This window comes from Bufo gargarizans, chromosome 3 (assembly GCF_014858855.1).
Source record: "Bufo gargarizans isolate SCDJY-AF-19 chromosome 3, ASM1485885v1, whole genome shotgun sequence".
Lineage (NCBI taxonomy): Eukaryota > Metazoa > Chordata > Amphibia > Anura > Bufonidae > Bufo > Bufo gargarizans.
Window position 1 is genome coordinate 501,907,128 of NC_058082.1, and position 20,388 is coordinate 501,927,515.

The window sequence follows — 20,388 nt, forward strand, 5'->3', positions numbered from 1 at the left end:
GGCTTATGTGTTAAAATACAGGAACGTTAGCTTGAAGAAATATGTAGTTATTTTTACTGGGTAATATGTGTTTCTAAAACTCATTGTTAAATCAAAATTCTGTCTGTGCTCATCAGAATTAAAAATCAGATTAAGGGCTCATGCACATGGTCATAAGTGTGTTGCAGTACACAAATCGCAGATCCCGGAGGAGTGCATGCCACCTTTTATTTTTTAACTTCTGTAGAAATATATTATCCTTGACCGCACAATGGACAAGAACAAGACATGTTCTTTTATTAATAAAAAAAAACCTCACGAATCAGGGAAAAAAAAAAAAAGTCAAACAAGATTGCAGTAAAACAACATTTATTAAGATATTCTTGTCAGCAAACACAGAATCTAAAAATTGTATACAACAAAAATTCCTTCCAAAATAAAATAAAAATCATGGAAAATTAAGAAAATTAACAAAAACAGTCATTCATATGACACAGAAGAGAACCACTGGAGCATAAACAGTAATGCCATGCTGGACTATCAGCACAGAGCTTGTGTTATAATATGGGTGCCGTTCCCCAACAGCCAGTGCCTATAGTGGAAATTATATGATATTGAGGCTGGTTGCAGGTACTAATGTCTTTGGGATCAGTATGATGGCAAGCTCGCGCAAAACAATACACTAAAGGGTTAAACATACCAACACCACTTATGAATAGCATGCCCAGTTACACCGCTCTACTGAAGCCACACGTACAGGAAGAGTAACAAAATTAAAAGAATATTATTTCTTACAGAAAGTCTGCTTCACGACAAACAGAATAGCTGCACTCAGCCAACAAAAACCCACATAACATCATCACTTCTCACTAAAACTATTTACACGTTCAGATCTGTGGAAATCTAAAAATTATACCAATCACCACTATTTTCTGGAGTCTCCACTGATGGACATATTATCTGAATAGAATATGACCACTTTACTAGCCTCTGTCCACTAAGCAGAGGCAGTCTGGCTTCCCAAATCCAAGTCGGTATCTAAAATGTAGCCAGGTAACTCTCTTGACAGTCTGCAGAAGTTATGTCCACTGCCCAGACTGTCCTCACCACACCACGGCACAGCAAAGCGGGGATGCTGGCCACTCTCAGCAACAAAAAAGGGGTTAAAGGGAGCCACTGTCTGGGCCAACTAGCATGTAGCCAGGACCATGTGGTCGATTTCTGCCTTTATCCCTGCAGACTGATTTTACAAAGTATTAGGGAAAGGGATGACATCAGGACCCACAGAAGACTTTTAGGATTTTCAGATGTCAGGTCTTGGCTGGGAATGACAGAAAATACTGAGAGTGCTCACTGCCAGGGAAACCTGCCGAGAACATCTGTGTAACCTGGTGTGTGTAGCGATGAGGATCGGTCAAGCAACGGAAAAGCATTGTTGTACACTTTACAGAGCAACATCATCCTTCATGTCTGAATTTTATGGCCACACCTACGCATCTCCCTAGACAACAAAAGGGGTGAGGCTAGCCTCAGCAAGCAAAATAAGGGGAAAAATGAGAAACCAGAGGAACAATGCACAAAATATAATAGATAGGGAGAAAGGAAATAAGGGGGGGATATGTATCTGCTGATGGCTGCTTCAAACTATGACCTAGGAATCCTGGGCCGGTGAAGAAATACTTCCAACCTAAACAAATGAAAATCTAAACTACAGAAAATAAAATCAATAAGCTAAAAGAGAATTGCAGTCATTAAAGAAATAAGATCATAAGGTAAAGATCCTCTGGTGAAAGAGAGCACTGATTCCTATCAAGGCCTGGTGAAAACAGGAGGAGACGTGCCCCTGGCAGGAAACGGCCAGTGAAATCCTGCTCTGGATTGTCATCTTACTTAATTCTGCACCCTCACTGACAAGTCAGACCCAACATACAATGACAAGCCCCTTCTTTACACACTCCCATCCACCTGAACTAAGTTACAGGAGGCTCACGATGAGGGTGCACGAAGGGAGCATTTTCAGCCTTTGCTCTAGATAACTTTAGCTGATGGGTTGAGTCTGGGATGCGTCTGTGTGTGGTTTAACATGGGGCAGTTGAACTGATGTATCAGGACTGACTGTAACGACTTCTTGCCCCGGCGGGTCACACACTGGATATTCTCTTTTTTTTTTTCTCGCACACAAGGATTCTTCCCTTCTGATTCTTGGCTGCTTCACCCCACTTTGGCCCACTTGAGAAAAGCAGGGATGTCTCGCACAGGGACGTGTCGGGTCAGAGCCTTGACTCTGAGGTTACGGTCATCAGTCAGCAGAACGACTTCTCTTCTCAGGCGTATTGGATCATCTGAAAAAAGTGAGCGGAGGGTAATAAGGTACAAAAACTGATGCTGGTGAGAGGAGGAAAAATTATAGCCAAAAGGAAATGTGCAACAGCTTAGGAGCAAGTTCTCACAGGAGGAAGAACGTGGGAGCGGAGGAGAATTGTAGGGAGGGGGGGAAGCTTGTCACTGTGACACTGGTAACCATCCTCCGTGTTAAAAACCAGAGGCCCGCAGTTGTCAGTACTAGGCCAGGATCTGTCTTTATAAACAACATAGACAGCTGTGGCAGGTTAATCCTATGACAGATGGGCTTGGGCAGCTCATGATGTCACTTTAATCTGCCACAACAGGATAGGGATGGAGGAATGAGAGGAAGTGGCATGACTTAAGGTGTTTACGCTAGTATATTGTGGGAGTCCAAAAATGAAGAAAGCACTTCTAAGGTTAGTGAGCCAAGACCAAAGACGGAGCTTTACCTTTATTTGACGGCATGAAGTCCTTAGCATTGTCCTTGCAGTAATGAAGACAGCATGACAGGATCAAGTCATCGTTGTTTCCCTAAGACACCAAACAACAATATCAATGTGTAGACCTCGACGATCACTAGATGATTCCACCCCAAGGCACTGAAAGGTCATGGACAATTTTGCATTGGCTTTATTTAATGAATCGTATACAGTATTTTTAGGACTATAAGACATACTTTTCTTCCCCCAAAAGTGAGAGGAAATTGGCAGTGTGTCTTATCGTCTGAATGCTAATGACAGCTTCCATTATGGAAGCGGTCATCAGTATGCAGGAGGGGCGGGAGGGAAGTACTGCGTTGGCTCTACTCACCCTCCCTGGTCGTCTTCTAGGCTGTGCTCTGCACTGTGTCCTGACTGCATACAGCATCAGGACGTAGTGCACGCAGGTGCGGTATGACCTAACAATGTGTGACATCAGGTCACAGTGCAGCACAGGCCAGAAGAAGAGCAGGGAGACAAGTGCTCTTTTTTTTATTTTACGCCTGATTTGAGGCTGATAAAAAAAATGGCGGTGGGGGTCTGATCTGAAGCTGTTGGAGCTTGGGGGTTTGTTACATTTTTCTAATTGAGCTTGGTAGGTGTATATACATTACATAGCAAGCTGCAGTATACCGTTCACAGTGAAGTCCATCAGACTCTAAGGCTCCCTCTCTTCTCTCCTGAACCATCTTCTATGCTGATTTTTGACCAAATAAAAATTTAACTTTGGACACCCGAACATGTCAAACTGCGGATTTCACTGTGCACGGCATTCTGCAGCCTTCTATGTAGGGTATATACATGCCATCGGAAGAAGCAAACTTAGCAAAATGTTAAATTAAACCCAATAAGAAAATATTTTTTTAAATCTCAAAATACATAGGATTAGGAAAACATACATCAATACAAATGGTGTCCATTGACTTAAAAAAAAAAAAAAAAAAAAAAATCATGAATCTCTATATCTCCATTACTATGAATTTCACACACAGTGCAACAGGATACAAAGCAAATGCCCTAGTGAACCTAACCTGTACATAGGCCAGAAGGGACAGTTGAAAATTAGTCAAATAGCACTGAAAAACAGGGAGAATGAAGGTACCTTCTGTCCAGAGATATCCTCGCTTCGGAAGGCAATAGATTCCAACTCATTGCCGCGGCTTGTAAGTGCTCGGAGAAAGGGGTCTCGAGCTTCAAATCCATGTTCTAGAAACTGAATGGCCTTCTTGGCCTTCTCCTGAAGAGATCTAGCCTGTACAGCGCTGCGCTGATCAACATCTTGTCCCTTTGCAAGGCCGTCCAGCTCATGAATAACTACAAGAAAGGAAAGCACACATTTTTGGGAAATGAGGCCACAGACATCCTATTAATACATTAATGAAATCTTCTCTTTGTCAAGCAGAGAAAAATTGGTTTGCTATGGCAAGGATGCTTCCACATTAAAAACAAACAAAACAAAAAAAACAAAAAAAAACTGCTTTGCTCTGTCAAAAACATAATGATGATCTCTGATGAAGAGTTAATTAGAACAAACCTCCACTAGAGGGAAAACAATGTGAACACTGACATCAACGCTTGTTACTCTCATTATTAGCTAAATTATTTGTCTATGACCAGGACTGCGTAGAATATCTGTTCAGAACTAGGGTCCTGATGAGCAAATTTTGCCTCATCACCAAGTTAATAATAAACCGAAAAACCTTGCCATCCCTGCCTTCCCTAGCGCTGCATACACAATGCTCAATGAGCGCTGTGTCTACAGAACAGAAAGAGGCAATGCTGCTTCCTGCTCCGATCCCAGCTGTCATGATCATACGGGGCCAGGTCTATTAGGGAGATGCTGGCACTTAGAAGACCCAGATTAGCTCTGCAGCGAGTCTGAACAGCCTCATACAACTTCTCTAAGGGCTAATATGCCAGTCCCAGATATCGGCCTATTTTATTGCCAGATCTACAGCAAATCCCTTGTATTTCTGTCAATTATGTCCCAATGGTGTGCAGCAGATCAGCATGAGGACTAGTCCCCAGTGTCTTTCAGTTAATCCTTGGCTTTACTGTGCAAAGTAAGTTGAATGCTGCTTATTTTTGTGGTGGATTTTTATCAGATTAAAGGGGTTATCCAACCCATACCGCGGTGGGAGTCAGAAGCGACGCAGGTGGTGGACAAGTACAACCTGTGTCAGGGGCCCAGGCTTATGGGGAGGCAATTTAAGGGTTGAATTTTGATGTGAAACCGGTGTTAAATCCAGTAGGTGTGAATGAACTCGCCTAAGCCTACCTGTTACTGCTGCTACTACTACATCAAAGGAGTATCTCAGAGATCAGATTAATAGGAGTAAATATATGTCACTCTGATTTACGGCAGCATGCTTAAAAACAGACATTTAATAATCTGAACTTTGACTGCCTGTTCTGCAGAGGGCTGCACAGAAAGATGCTGGTTTGCCCAATATACATATTATATATAATTTATTATGTTATAAAAAATATATAGACCCTTATTTTAAAAGGGAGTATGTCCCCAGTACAAACCCCCTTTAACACAGGGCATGCCAGAGATGCTCTAAGAAATATAAGCAAGCACCCGCTGAGTGGCTGCTCACACTCCAGTTTATAATGCAGAATGAACGTGCACCATCTTTGTAAGTTGAGTGTCCCATTTGGTTGACTGGCTGAATGGAACCATGTGGCTGCATCCATGGCACTTTATATGCAATGATAGTATGCAATGACTAAACTGTGCTCATGTTACCTAAAGGGTGCACTTGTCAGCACCTGTCTAGTAAAACAAACTATATGATGATTATGATCTTCACCTAATGACAGTGGGGGTCATTCACAAAGACCAGCGTGTTATGCCAGTCTTGGTTTCCCCTCTGCACTAGTAGAGAAAGCACCTAATTTATGATGAGGCAGATAGCTCGACATAAATTAGGCGCACCACTTTTATGTCTGTTTATTGATGTAAAAGCTAGTTAATGGGGGAGCATGGGACGTCAGGCTCACACAAGTGGCAAGCATGGCACAAAAACGCCAGTGCAAAAAAATATTGTTCCATGGCACTTAAAAAGTCAAAAAATGTGATCTTGCGACTTTTTTCTGCAATAGTGCCTGTCGTAAATAACCCCTAATATTCCTTAAAAAGATGTTCTGTAAATAACCGCGCCCGAGTCTAAATGGTGAAATAATAAGCCTTTGAATATACTAACCCTACTAGTTCTCAGCAGCCCGACCTGCCTCCTGTGTGCGGCACAAGGTTACACCTCATGGTACTGTGGCAGTCAGCACAGTCAGTGTTAAGATTATAGGCAAGGAAATTTCCCTTTAATGTGTAACTAAACTTTTGTAAAAAAAAACAAAAAAAAAAAAAACACAAAGGGGCAGAAGTGCTACTCAGAGTGCTCAGCTCCTTCGGCTTTCATCAGCTTTTTTTTGAGGGCTTGGTGTATAGATCCATTAAAATAGATCCATTAAAAGTATATGGGGTCAATAACTCAACATGCTTGAAGCAGAGCCCAGGCAAGCTGAAGGGGAAGAGAGCTAACAGCAGCACGCCTGCCTCTCGGTTTTTTAAAGATTTAGCTACCTTTTAAAAAATATTTTTATAACTGACAAACTTCACAAACTAGGTCTGACACCTCACACCCCCACCAATTAGCTGTTACCCTGCAGCTCCAGCATCAGAAGCTTTGTCCATAGTGGACGGAGAGGATAACTGTTTCCACTGAAGTGAAGGTGAGCATTGCTGCAGTAACCAGCTACGTCCACTAGTGCACAATGGCCGGGTGTGTGGAGTTCCTTCCCCTACTTCCAGTGTGGGAGCAACAACTAAACAGCTGATCAGCAGAGGTGAGCTGTGTCGGAACCCTACTAATCTGATATTGATTGCTCATCCTGGCGACAGGCTATCAATTTCAAATTCCTTGACTATCCCTTTAAGGATTGGCTGCTTGGATGACCGCTTCATCAGTATTAGGCAGATTATTATATATAAATATTAGGCAGATTTTTGGGCATACACACTGATTATATTTCCCCCCCAAAAGTGTGTCTTATAATTCAAATGCTAATAATGGAACCGGTCATCAGCATGCGGGAGGCATGGGCAGCACTGCACTGGCTGTACTCACTCTCCCTAGTCTTCTTCTGGGTCCCGCTGTGCACTGTGTCCTGACCGCGCACAGCGTCAAGACCTAGTGCACGTAGGCACACACTATGATCACAGGCCACAGTACCTGCAGTGCCGTCCAGAGCAAGCGAGGCAAGTTTAGTTTTTTTTTTTCAACGTCTGATCTGAGGCTGATGGGGAGCTGATCTGAGGCTGATGGGGGTTCTGATGGGAGGCTGATCTGACCCTGATGGAGGTTGGCAGGATCTGATCTGAGGGTCTACTCTGAGGTCTGATGGAAAATCAATGAAGGTGGTTTTTTGAATTTATGTTTTTAAAATAGAGGATAAAAATATGGTTACAATTAGGTAGACAGAAAGACACACCAACTAAGTGACAATTATGCCATGGGCTGAAGACCTAGGTTAACTAAGGCTACTTTCACACTTGCGTTCAGAGCGGATCCGTCTGGTGTCTGCACAGACGGATCCGCTCCTATAATGCAGACGATGGGATCCGTTCAGAACGGATCCGTCTGCATTATAGTTTAGAAAACATTCTAAGTGTGAAAGTTGCTCAGACGGATCCGTCCAGACATTACATTGAAAGTCAATGGGGGACGGATCCGTTTGAAAATTGAGCCATATTGTGTCAACTTCAAACGGATCCGTTCCCATTGACTTACATTGTAAGTCTGGACGGATCAGTTTGCCTCCGCACGGCCAGGCGGACACCCGAATGCTGCAAGCAGTGTTCAGGTGTCCGCCTGCTGAGCGGAGCAGAGGACAAACGGTGCCAGACTGATACATTCTGAGCGGATCCGCATCCACTCCGAATGCATTAGGGCTGGACGGATCCGTTCGGGGCCGCTGGTGAGAGCCTTCAAACGGAATTCACAAGCGGAACCCCGAACGCTAATGTGAAAGTAGCCTAAGATAGACTGGTTTTGAATGTCTTGTCTGAAAACATTAATGAAAAAAGGACTCTGGCTGTTAGGCAGCATATTCATACAACCAGACTGGCATGAAAAGCTAAACTGGCATGAAGCAGCTAGCTTAGCAGTCAATCAATGCCATGGCCATTAGCAAAATGCTAATACTACATACAGATGTTTAACGCTCCGGTCAATTCAGCATAAAGCCTTTAACAATATGAATACATCTAAATCATCCTTGGATCTTGCACTACTGTAGAGCTACAAATCACAGTTTACACCTTGACAAGATGATCTAATTTTCAATTAGATACAATCCTTTTCCAGAAATACGTGCACTTCACTGCATTCTTATGCAAACCCTTGCAAGGTTAGGCTAGACAGACAGACGAGGATTTTTGTAGGCGGCTCACACACAGATGGACACAGTGGTATTCGTGTGACAGGAAGGAGCTTATAAAGCATGCTCATTTCCCCAAAGGGAAGAAAGCGCAATCGACTTCTTATTAAACCCACCCAAATACACCAGATACGCCATGGGGCTCTCTCTCTCGGTCAGGGAAGGAACTTCCAAATCCAGGGAGCTGGCCAGACCACCCAGTAACACCAGTACTTGTGCCAGGGGCGAGTGTTTAGCAATAACTGGAACCAGTCAGAGATTGCACCGCTGGCTTTATATGGAGAAAAGGCTGTGACGGGGACGTGTGTTCCAGCAGCTGCTCCCTCAGCTGTGCGACTCTGTACCAAGTCCAGCCGAAAGAGTTGCACAGTATAGCAGACCACAGCCAGAGTGCTGTCAAGCACAAGGCAGCTGAGAGCTAGTGGCCGGAATACGCAGGACACTAGTACTCATGCCACATTAACACCGAGGTGCTGCAGAGACAGAAAGTAAGGGCCACACTAAGAGTCACGCCCGCTACATAATGTCACTGTCCAATGCAATCTACGCATAACATGAAGATGGTGGGAGAAATAATCATTTCCATAAGCTATCTTACAGTTACATGATTATCTCAAATGTTCTATAAAAGCAACTTTGTACCTCTCTGTGCATGGCTATCTATAACCAGTATGTTCCATGTGCAGTATAGTATGGTAATCTACTAGATCAAGGCACAATTTACTCATCCATTTACCTAAACACGGCAAACGTTTTAGGCAAGTGTGGAAAAAAATGCTGCAACGCAAGAATGCTTTAAAAAATATAGGTGTTTGCATTTTGTTAACTGATAAAATAAGCTAAGTGAATGAAGAAAAAGAGAAATCTAAATCAAAATCAATATTTGGTGTGACCATCGTTTGCCTTTAAAATAGCATCAATTCTTTTAGATACACTTGCAGACAATTTTTTCAAGGAACTATGCATGGAGGTTGTTCTAAATGTCTTGCCCAAATAATAATAATAATAATAATAGCCTTGCCCAAATACTTCTGTCTTTTCATGTAATCCCAGAAAGACTCGATGATATTGAGATCAAAGCTCTGTGGGGGCCATATCATCACTTCCAGGACTATGTTCTTTTTTGGGGTCGTTGTCCTGCTGCAGAATAAATGTGAAGCCAGAAGCCTCCTTAATGGTGCTGCATGATGCATAAGTATCTGCCTGTATTTCTCAGCATTGAGGACACCATTCATTCTGACCAAATATCCAACTCCATTTTCAAAAAATTTAGAGCAGAACATGGCGTTGGGTGCGTTTAGGGCAGAAATGGCGTTGGGGATATGGCCTGTATTAAAGGTGTCCTCAAAAGGTGAGAAACACATGCAGATACGTATCCATTATGCAATACTATCAGGGAGGCATCTGATTGACTCAAAATTTATTCTGCATCCGAACAATGACCCCCCCCAAACACACAGAAAATGTCATTAAGAACCATCTTCAGCCTATAAAAGAAGGAGTCCAGGAAGCTATGGACCCACAGAGCCCTGATCTCAACATCATTTAGTCTGTCTGGGTTTACTTGAGAAGACAGAAATATTTGAGCAAACCTACATCCACAAAAGATGTGTAGTTAGTCAAAGATGTTTGGAACAACCTCTCTGCAGAGTTCCTTCAAAAACTGGGTGCAAGTGTACATAGAAAAACTGATGCTGTTTTGAAGGCAAAGGGTGGTCATACCAGATACTGATTTGGTTTAGATTTCTCTTTTGTTCGTTCACTTCACATTTTGTATTCAATTCAGTGTGTATTTAGACCCTTTGCCATGACACTACAAATTTAGGTCTGGGGGCCTCCCATTTATCTTGATCATCTTTGAGATGTTTTTACAGTTTGACTGGAGTCCATCTGTGGAAAATTCAGTTCACTGGACATGATCTGGAAAGAGACACGACCCTGTCTATAGAAGGTCTCACAGCTGACAATGCATATCAGAGCAAAAACCAAGCCATGAGGGGGAAAAAAACTGCCTGAAGAGCTTGGAGATATGACTATGTGGAGGCACAGATCTAGAGAAGGGTACTAAAAATTTTTTTGCTGCACTTAAAGTTACCAAGAGCACAGTGGCAAGATGTTTAGAACAACTAGAAGTCTACCTAGAGCTGCCCTCCCCACTAAACTAAGGGCCTTGGTAAGAGAGGTGACCAAGAACCCAAAAGTCACTCTGGGTGAGCTCTAAAGATTCTGTAGGAGAAATTTCCAGAGGGTCAACTATCACTGCAGCACTCCACCAATTTGGGCTATATGAGAGAGTGGCCATAAAGAAGCCTCTTCCCATGAAGGCCTGCCTGGAGTTTGCACAAAAGCACCTAAGTGACTCTCAGACTGTGAGAGAAGATCCTCTGGTCTGATTAAACCAAGATTGAACTTTGTGTTCTCAATGTGTTACCATTTAGGCCAAGCAGGGTGCTTATAGTAGCGTAAGAAACATGCAGCCCGGCTTTGTCCTGTTGAAAAACAGCTCCTGGGACACTTTGAAGACATGGCCGTACAACTGGTTCCACAATCAAATCAATGTAAGGCCAAGCTGTTAGTGTACCTAAAATGAAAACTAGAGGGGTCCAGCTAGCAAATATGCCATCTCACATCATAATCCTGGGATTAGGACCAATGTGACGTTCCCTTGTGAACATCTCTTCATGGCATTTCCGACGTGGTCTTGAAACCAATCTTCGGCTATCATTCTGTCCAAGACAAAAGTTGCTGTACATCATGATAGCCTTTGAGAGTGGTGGCATAAGATCAATGGAAATCCTGTAGCTAGTCATCTGGCTCATAGTCCAATGTCTGCAAACACTGTTTGCCGCCCTAGGCTTGGGACGTGATGTCCAATTTCATTTGCAGTACAGAGTGGATCTTTACATACTAAACAGATGATCCATCCATCCAGAGGTTCGCCTATGTGCACATCTTGCTGTAATTTCAGTTTGTTGTTGTTCTCACAACCACTAGGACATGCAACACTGAATAATGCTGACATCTTGGCCTAGGCATATAGCAATCTGCCAGAGTGATAAACTAAGGTCTCTCAGTTCAAGGATTCTGTCCCCCTTAGTTTGCGGTTAGTGGCGATAACTGGTACGTCGACAAACAAGAGGCATTGTACGCGGTTTGATCTGGATTTTATGCCCCTCCCACATGCCACAGATTGGAGCTAGGCGCTAATTCTTTTTATAATTTGCACATCTTAGCAACACTTGCTACATTCTTGATTTGCATAACACTACGGCTTGTCCTTCTGGGTCTTGCAATTTCAATGTTAAGGAGTGTGTGTGTATTTTATTTATAGTATTTTATATACTGTATGAACATTCAAACCTTCATGCAATAGAAATCAGTTCTGACTGTGGACATCACTACTGACTTTCTTAGGGCTCATGCACACGAACGTATTATTTTTTTTTTCAATGTCCGTGACTTTTTCTTTGCAGCCCGTATATGGATCCATTTACTTCAATGGGGCCACATAAAAAAAACTGAATCTACTCTGTGTGCATTCCGTGTCCATAAGTTTGCATGGCTGTTCCGGCCAAAAATAGAACATGTCCTATTATTGTACGCATTATAGACAACGATAGGACTGTTCTATTATGAGGCGGATGTTCTGTTCCGCAAAATGTAGAATGCACACAGCCGGCATCCATGATTGCAGTTGTGCAATTTGCGGACCGCAAAACAGGCAATGATCGTGTGCATGAGCCCTTAGGATGAGGATTCACTTATAATATAATTATAGCAGTCAACCTGAACAAGTAGGTCTACAATGTACAGCATGGGGAGGGACAGAGTAGCAGCCTCACAGGGAATCCCTATCACCAGCGATCTCCCTATCCAACTGTTTGCATAGACACATAGCTGTGGTTCACCTGATTAAAACACAGTTTTTATTCTTGTTGATCCAAGGCCCTGTTCCAAAGTTAAACTATTTCCTAATATGCAAATTAGGTGTTTGGTGTAATGAGGCATCAATGCTGCTCTTGTCACACACAACCTCCACTCATTTTTGTGGCTAGAGCCCCTCCCCTTGCTGCATTGATTGACAGGGTCACATAGTAGCAAAGCAGTAAGGAAGACACCCCAATTGTGAACCACTGTTATGTGCCTATGCAAATAGTTGGATAGGGAGGCACCTGGTGATAGATTCTCTTTAATGGGGTTCTCCAAGACTGGGAACCCCATTTTGACATTGCTAGGAAGGTTGCAGGGATTTAAAAAAAAACATTAAAACAACAACTCGCTTGTCATTGGTGCTCTGGTTCTGTGCTCAGCTGTACTGTTTGTGACCACTGAGGCCTGGACTGGAAATGAGGCAGTGGAAATGGGGTACACTTTAAGAGCACTGGAGTTGTTGGCTCTGAGGCAGGAAAAGCCCTTTAAACATTACCAAGAGATAGAGACCTATTCCAAATTAATTTTCATAAAAAATTGATGCACTCTTCTCCGTGCTCTTTTCTTAAAATGGAATATAATGTAAAATAGTGGAATCTGATTGATTGGTACCAAATACAGTGATCCCTCAAGATACAATGGTCTCAGGATACAATATTTTCAACATACAATGGTCTTTTCTGACCCATCGTAAGTTGAAACCAGACTGAACATACAATGTCTCAGACTCCGATCCAACCAATTAAGGTCACTTCTCTGGTAAAATAGCTGTATTAGTTGCTAGTTATCAGCTATTCCTGACTATTATATTTAAGGACTTGTTTTATCTGTCTTCGTTATCTGCTTATTTTTCTTAAATCTTAATTTTCTCTCATCTTGGATGACATTTTGGGGCTTTGGAACCGATTACGCAACTTACAATGGTCGTCCTGAAACCAATTAATAATGTATCTTGAGGGACCAGTGTAAAATGATCAAAGGTTCCTGAGAAGCAGGTGTCACAGAAACATCTACAGTCAGTCAATTTAAGAAACTCGAAAGGGTCTACTGAAAGTCTGAGATGGTCAATAGGATCATATGTCTATACCCATATATTCTAAATAGTTAGTAGGACCATACTTCTATACCCGTGTACACAACATTAAGATACCTACTGTATTGTGAGGGAACTTACCTATAAGTGGAATAACTAGGATATAGATCTGACATGACAGAAGCTGCTGCAGACCAGGGAGGTGATTGATAAACCCATTTGTGTCAGGAACCAGGAATAAGGGACAGATTGCCAGCTCCAGGGGTCTCGTCTTTCCATCCAGGACAGCCTACAATGACAGTGATTTTTCCATTAATAACCATCTGGGAGGACGAAAACCCTTAAGTCATACTGTATTATGAGAAAACACTTCATAAAGTCTTTGAAGCTAGGAAAAACCTTCTAAGGCCTCATGCACACGGCCGTCAGTCTTTGAAGCTAGAAAAACTTGAATGGGTCCGCAATTTCGGAGATGCGGAACGGAACACCGGAAGCACTACGGAGTGCTTCCGTGGTGTTTCTTTCTATTGTTCCGCACCGCAAATAAATATGACTTTTTTTTTAAGGTGCGGACAGACCACGGACCCTTTCAAGTTAAATGGGTCCGGCCCGCTGCACGGATGTTGACCATGCATTGGGGACTGCAATTGCGGTCCCCAATGCATGGAACGGCCGCACAACTGCTGTGTGCATGAGGCCTAATATGGAGGATAAAACAATTAACATTACCAACACAGTGGCTCAGTGATTAGCACTGCTGGCTTGTAACGCTGGGGTCCTGGGTTCAATTCCAAGGGCAACATCTGTATGTTCTTCCCATGTTTATGCGAGTTTCCACCAGGGAATCGGATAGGTACATTTGGCATTCAGACTGTGGGCCTCAAATCGGGACAATAAGCAATGACAATCTGTGCACAGTGCTGCGTAATATGTTGATGCTATATACATTTTTTTTTTTTAAATGCTGCTCGTTTAAGGGGCTGCTTTACTGGAACAATTGTAGAGGGTGTAACTTTTTAATGCTTCATCTGAATTCTCAGCATTGACCAAGGGGGTTCTTAGCAGACAAAGTGTACGAGAAAACATCCTAAAAGTGTTTTTCCATATGTGTACATTAATAATATGGGGGGAAAAATATCTGAATACAAGTTAGGCTTCTGTGGTCAATTACTGGCATATTTTTCAGTATAAGTGATATGCAAATATCAATTTTTTATTTAATTTTATTTTTTTGCTACATAACTTGTAAGAAATATAATATTATCTAAAAATCAAGGGTGGTGGTGGCCACATATCCCAACCCTTTCCACTACTGCAAGTTACAGCTCTGGGGCGTCTTTGAACAGTCTGTGACAGTCTGCACGTCCCTTCTGCAGGATGCACTGGCCGGCAACGAGGTCACATCATATCGAGCCAAGAACAGGGAGCAATATGAACGGAGCTTGGACGGCGGGTGGTAAAGGGAAGCAAAGCAGTCACAGGGTAGCAGGGCAGTCGGGAAGTCTGTGGCATTTCTCCTCCTGCAGGGTATTGTGTTATAAATAACCCAGGACTTCCTACTCCACAGGTTCAGAAGGATACAGTATCCTGTGCTACCGTCTGCTTGTGCTGCGCTGTAAATGACAGCGCCGCATCTCTGCCTCTTCCCAGTACACAGGGTCTCATAAAAGGAAGAAGCTACTTAACACGCATAAACATCCAAAAGTCACATTAATTCAAAATAGCTGATCCGCATGTCATACCAGACAGGTTTGTGGCGTCAAAGCAGAAGACTATTTTATAGATCCATATTTCTTAGTTATGGCGTGTCCATGCCACACCCAAGGGCATTCAGTGCGGCTCATCAAAACATGCCCAACCGCTAATTTTCTATAGCCAGAGGCTGGCGTATCAGGGTAGATTGACAGAATCTCCAAAGATCTTACTGTATTTCAATTAGGTGTATGAAAGGTGAGGAGCAACCAGGCTGGTTCTGGGCAGCTGGCCAATTGCTGAAGGGTACACATGTGTGTTGTGTCCCAGAAGGGCTTTTACCGGAGCTGTATTACAGGTCGCTCGGCACAGATTGCAGGGTCCAAGCATATGGTGAGACAGATGTGCCTGGCAAGGATTCAAGGCTACAAAATGAAGAATTATGGAAAAAAAAGGGCCCTGGGCACTAGCAGAGGTGGGGGCAGGAAGATGAAGAACAAATATAGTTTCCCCTTTGGTATCAGTTTTAAGCTCATCTGGAAGGAACATACTGTGTAATTTTACAATCTAAGTCCAGCCAAACAATGAACATTGACAGGGGCTGAGATCATCTTCAGCCAAAAGAAGGGGTTGGTGTCAATGTATCGACATGTGCCATGATGGGAAATATTTCACTGTTGCATTTCTCTCGGTGATGGTGACCTATAGGTTACCATCATAGCATTCAGCACTTGCAGCCAAGAAAAATGTTAAAGCATGTGTGACTGATGGAGCTGATTTACAAACTTTGGAATTCGCTTCAGTAATGTGCATGTAAAAATAATCATTGATCATCTTCTTCAACTGGAAAACAAGACAATTACAGAGTCCGCATATCTGCTCATCTAGGGTGTTGTCACTGCACCTGCATTAAAGGGGTTGTGCTGAGTTTGCAAGTTATCCAACATCCACGGGATAACTGACTGGATGGTGGGGGCTCCGACTGCTGGGACCCCCAATGATCCCAAGAAGTGGGGATGCTGTGTCTTACCGCTCTATTCATCCTGTATGGGATCACTGGAAAAAAGCGAGTGCTGTACTCTGCTATTTACAGCAGTCCCATAAAAAAAGAATGAAGCAGCAGGGCACATGGACAGATAGGGGGAATGGGACTCCATTATCGGAACTGGTGGAGGTCCCAGCGGTCGGACCCCCGAGAGAGCAGTTAAGGGGATAATCTGTAAACTTGATACGATCCCTTTAACCTAGTTTATTAGATTATACACATTGTACATTTGCAGGTGCATAACCTGGATGCTTTGCGCCTTTTTCTCGTCCACGGTTGTGGAACGGGCAGCCTCTTCCCGGTATGATGTGAGAGCTGCGCTCTGTGTTCTGAGCCAATCACTTGCTGCCGCTCGCACTGAAACGCTGGGCAAGATTCTGCAGCTGCATCTCCCTCCTCTCTGCCTTCTAGTGGGGGATTGAGGAGGGGGTTCTGAACATTTACAGCAGGAGGAAAGAGAAGCTACAAACAGATAGTATCACCTACTATTCCATAATAATATATGGTGCGAAGCTTTCTGTATTTACAGGCACTGCTGATTTACATGAGAAATATTCTAGGGATCGAGATTCTTTAAAAGTGTAGCATTTACTTGTTGAAATCAAGAACAGTGCAACCCGAGTACGAGACATAAGGGGATGGCAGAGTACCGGAAACCATAAGCACTTGGTTAAATAAAGGATCATATGTAATGAGCGCCTTCCTAAGACACATTTACAAGAAAAGGAGAACTGGAAGCGGTACAATCGCTGCCACAGATAAAATATTTTCACCTTCTCAAAGTAAAGGACACTGAGCAGATTAGTACATACAGTACCAGAATGTGGCACTTTATAAATAATGAATTCAGGTATATCCAAAAACTATTTTATTTGTCCCACTATGCGCCAGGAAAAAAAAACTAATATTCGGGCTGGACACAGACTATAATCACGGATAATAAATAACTGGTGGCTTATAATACAGGCACTTAAGGGGGTTGTCTGATATTGGGAATTAAATTACATGGGAGCTGGATAGTGATTAAAAGGACCCACTCACCCGCCCTTCGCACCCCATTCCAGCACTCTGGTCTGTCTGGGCTGCCGTACTGGAACACAGACGGGGAGTGTTCCCCCCCCCCCCTTTTAAACACTGTCTAGCCCCCATACAACTCTTTTCAATTTCTGACAACACAGCTTTAAAGCAAATGAATTATTAGTAATTTGCTAAAATATTTTTTTTTCTGTTTATTTAATCCCTTTACGAGCAGAAATGATTCATGTAAAGACTGCCCGCTCTCTCCGGGAACTGCCGGGAAGGCAGCTGCAGAAAGTCTGTTTCCCTGCTCTATTACACACTATGTATGTGTGCTGCTAAAAGGAAGTCCTTTCTGAATGAGCCCGCTATCAGCTTGAGCACTATGGCTTAGGAGGGGATGGGGGGCTCAATTCCATTTGCACAGGTAGCAAACAAACAAAATAACACAAAGGAGGCTAAGTTGACATAACAGTTTTGTTTTCTGTTCTTCTGATCCATCAGAAGAAAAAAATGGACCCTTTAGAGAATCCGTTCTGCTCAATTTGCAACAGTTTTTGCAATTTCCATCTGATATCCATTATAATAAATGGAAGAAAAGGTATTTTTTCTTCCATCAAAAATAATCAATCTCTGACTAAATTTGACAAAACCGGATGCAATATGAAAATAACGGATGCTGAAAATAATAGATCCTTTTTTTTTGTTCTTCTGACGGATCAAAAGAACAGAAAGCAAAACTGTGATGTAAACCCGGCCTAAAAAGCAAGGCAAAAGAAAAGGCTTCTGCAGATAACTTTTGGGGAAAAACAGGGAACATCTGTAAAAGTAATTATCCCCTGATATCTGGTGAGTGTATGCGGTCGCTGGCATTTAACATACAACATGATGTATTCCGGGAAGCCCAAGGGACGGCGATCTTCATAACAGTCCAGAAACTGAGAAACACCAAACAGAGAAAAGGGACAATGGGCTCTCGCTGCTGTTTACCTTCCTGGCCACATGTCGTCAACTATTGGAACCCCCCAGGAAAGAAATGTACGTCATGTAAGCAAAGGGGACACACCAATAAATAATGTATTCAACTTGCAATTCAGTTATTTCATTCTAGCCTTGATGTATCTCCATGAATGCTAGTAGTGGGTTTACACGGACCCATTGCCGTTGACGCACGTTCCTACGAACGCTCGTTCCCAATAATCTGCCCATCTACAGGTGCAGCCGAAAATGTAATTAGTGCAGGCAAGCAAATGATAGTTGCTGGGCAGCAGATCATGCAGTCTAAACGGCAATCTGCTGCCCAGAAATAGTGCGGCTGTATGAGGACAAGCGAACGTAGTAGCAATCACTCGTTCTCATAGTCTAGCCTTCCCGATAATCGGCTGCTCCTCTGGCCCTTTAAAGACAATGATATGGCTATTTAGGCTGTGTGCACAATGACTGATCAAATATAGCACAAAAAGAACATATTTGACAGCTAAACATAACTTATGGACATGCCCTTTAACTTCAGCCTAGGGACGCATCCTTCAGCTCTACGCTTGCACTTGCTATGACCGTTACCTGAATCTTCTGCTGCCGACGTTTCTGTTCCTCCACTTTCCTCACCAGGGCGTGCTTCTTGGCACGTAGCTCTCGGAAATCATGCTCTGCCCCGCTGTTTTCTGGCTCCGAATCTTCAGCAAACGCTTCAATCACTACATCATCCTGGTTTAAAAACAAGTTTATGAGCAGTTAGTGTAAGATTTACAATGCATCACCTGCATAAAATGTAGTCTCTGCATTACCTGAAAGATTAACTTCCAGCATATGCAGGCAATATTTCCGCTGGTCATAGAACAAAACACTGGCATGCAGTAATGCACACTACAATGGAGGCGATGAAACATTCATTTCAGAACAGTGTACAGGTATGGGCAGAGATGAAGAAAACTATTTAAAGGGGTATTCCCATCACAGACAATGGGAACATAGCGCTAGGACATGCCCCCATTGTCTGATAGGTGTGAGTCCCACGTCTGGGACCTACGCTAGGATCAGTTGAGCGGTGGCTGGATGACCCCGGGGTCCAGCTTCCGCCAAGCCCTCTCCCCATACAAGTGAATAGGAGTGAACCGCGCTTGCGCAGCCACCGTTCCCATTTCTATAGGGCCAACAGAAATAGCTTTTCTGCTCTGTTGTTGGTGTAGGTGCGAGTCCCACACCTGAGACAATGGGGCATATCCTAATGATTGACTGATGGGAACACCCCTTTAAAGGGGTTATCCAATTTGTCAAACAGCCCCACCATGTGCCGGGTCCTTCACGGCTAATATACTTACCCCGCTCCTGGTTCCCACACCGCAGCGGCTGCTGCTCCCTGTACACGAATGAAAACATCCGGTGTCGGGGGGCCAGCTAATGGCAGGCGGGGACAGGGACGTTTTCATCTGTGTACAGGGAGAAGCTGGAGCAGAGGTGCAGGGACCAGGAGCGGCGCCGGAAGCGGAGTAAGTATATTACCTGTGAAGGGCCCGGCAAATTGGGGGGTGGGGGGTCTGTTTGTGAAATTGGTTTCACTGAACACTTTAAAGGGCCGCCTGCAGCCGAAGAAATCAGCAGCTAAAGGGAACTACACTTTCATATTCTGCGGCATCCGTTAAAAGGGAACCTGTCAGCAATAAATGCAGTGCAATCTGCAGGCATCAAGTTATAGCAGGAGGAGCTGAGCAGATTGATATCTTTTTTTTTTAGGAAATAAATCTGCAAAATGTGCAATATATTAATTTAAATTGATGATTATTGTGGGCTTAGGAGAGTCATACCAGGAGTTCTACTCACCGACTCCTAGTTTTCCCTGTATATTACATGTATTACAAGTTTTGCTGAATGTTTTCCCACAAAACTTTGCATCAATCTGCTCAGCTCCTCCTGCTCTATGATATGCTGCCTGGAGAATGCACGGCTTTTTCATGAAGGCATGAAATCAAGATTTTCATTGGAGGTCTGCAGACCCATAGGCTTTTCCTGAAGAAGCTATAAGGTCTAGTAAATTGTCTTGGGGGGGGGGGGGGGGGCCTCCTAGGGAATAAGACAAGGACTATTTAAGGGAGTTGTCTAGGGGGGTAAACATTAGTGGCAGACTGCCTTAAAGTGGGCTTAAAGAGAATGTATCATCATAAAATGTTACCTTTTTATGTTTAACATATTTTAAATTTTTTTTAATTTAATTTTAAATTTCCATGTCAATATCTATGCTTAAAGGGACACTGACAGGGCCAATAAGCATATTGAGGTCTATATATGTGACTACAGGTCTTATACAGGGTATTCCAATCATATAAGTATCCCCCCTGTCCACATTATACAAACAGTAAACTTTAAGTTTTATAACCTGCTCCAAGGTCTGCAATCTGCCCAAGGGGCGGCGTTTCACTTCTTTTGCG

General features: G+C 43.2%; 1 protein-coding gene across 1 annotated transcript in view; it reads right to left on the minus strand.

Annotated features, from left to right (window-relative positions):
• Positions 1 to 331: 331 nt before the first annotated feature.
• The window catches only part of SMG6 (SMG6 nonsense mediated mRNA decay factor), a 223,484-nt gene continuing 203,427 nt past the window's right edge, over positions 332 to 20,388 (minus strand). The window contains exons 15-19 of the mRNA XM_044283895.1: positions 18,527 to 18,670; positions 13,351 to 13,498; positions 3,907 to 4,118; positions 2,775 to 2,856; positions 332 to 2,321 (exon numbers count right to left, since the gene is read on the minus strand). Coding sequence (XP_044139830.1) covers positions 2,191 to 2,321; positions 2,775 to 2,856; positions 3,907 to 4,118; positions 13,351 to 13,498; positions 18,527 to 18,670 — 717 coding nt within the window. The 3' untranslated portion in view covers positions 332 to 2,190. The remainder of the gene's footprint in view (positions 2,322 to 2,774; positions 2,857 to 3,906; positions 4,119 to 13,350; positions 13,499 to 18,526; positions 18,671 to 20,388) is intronic.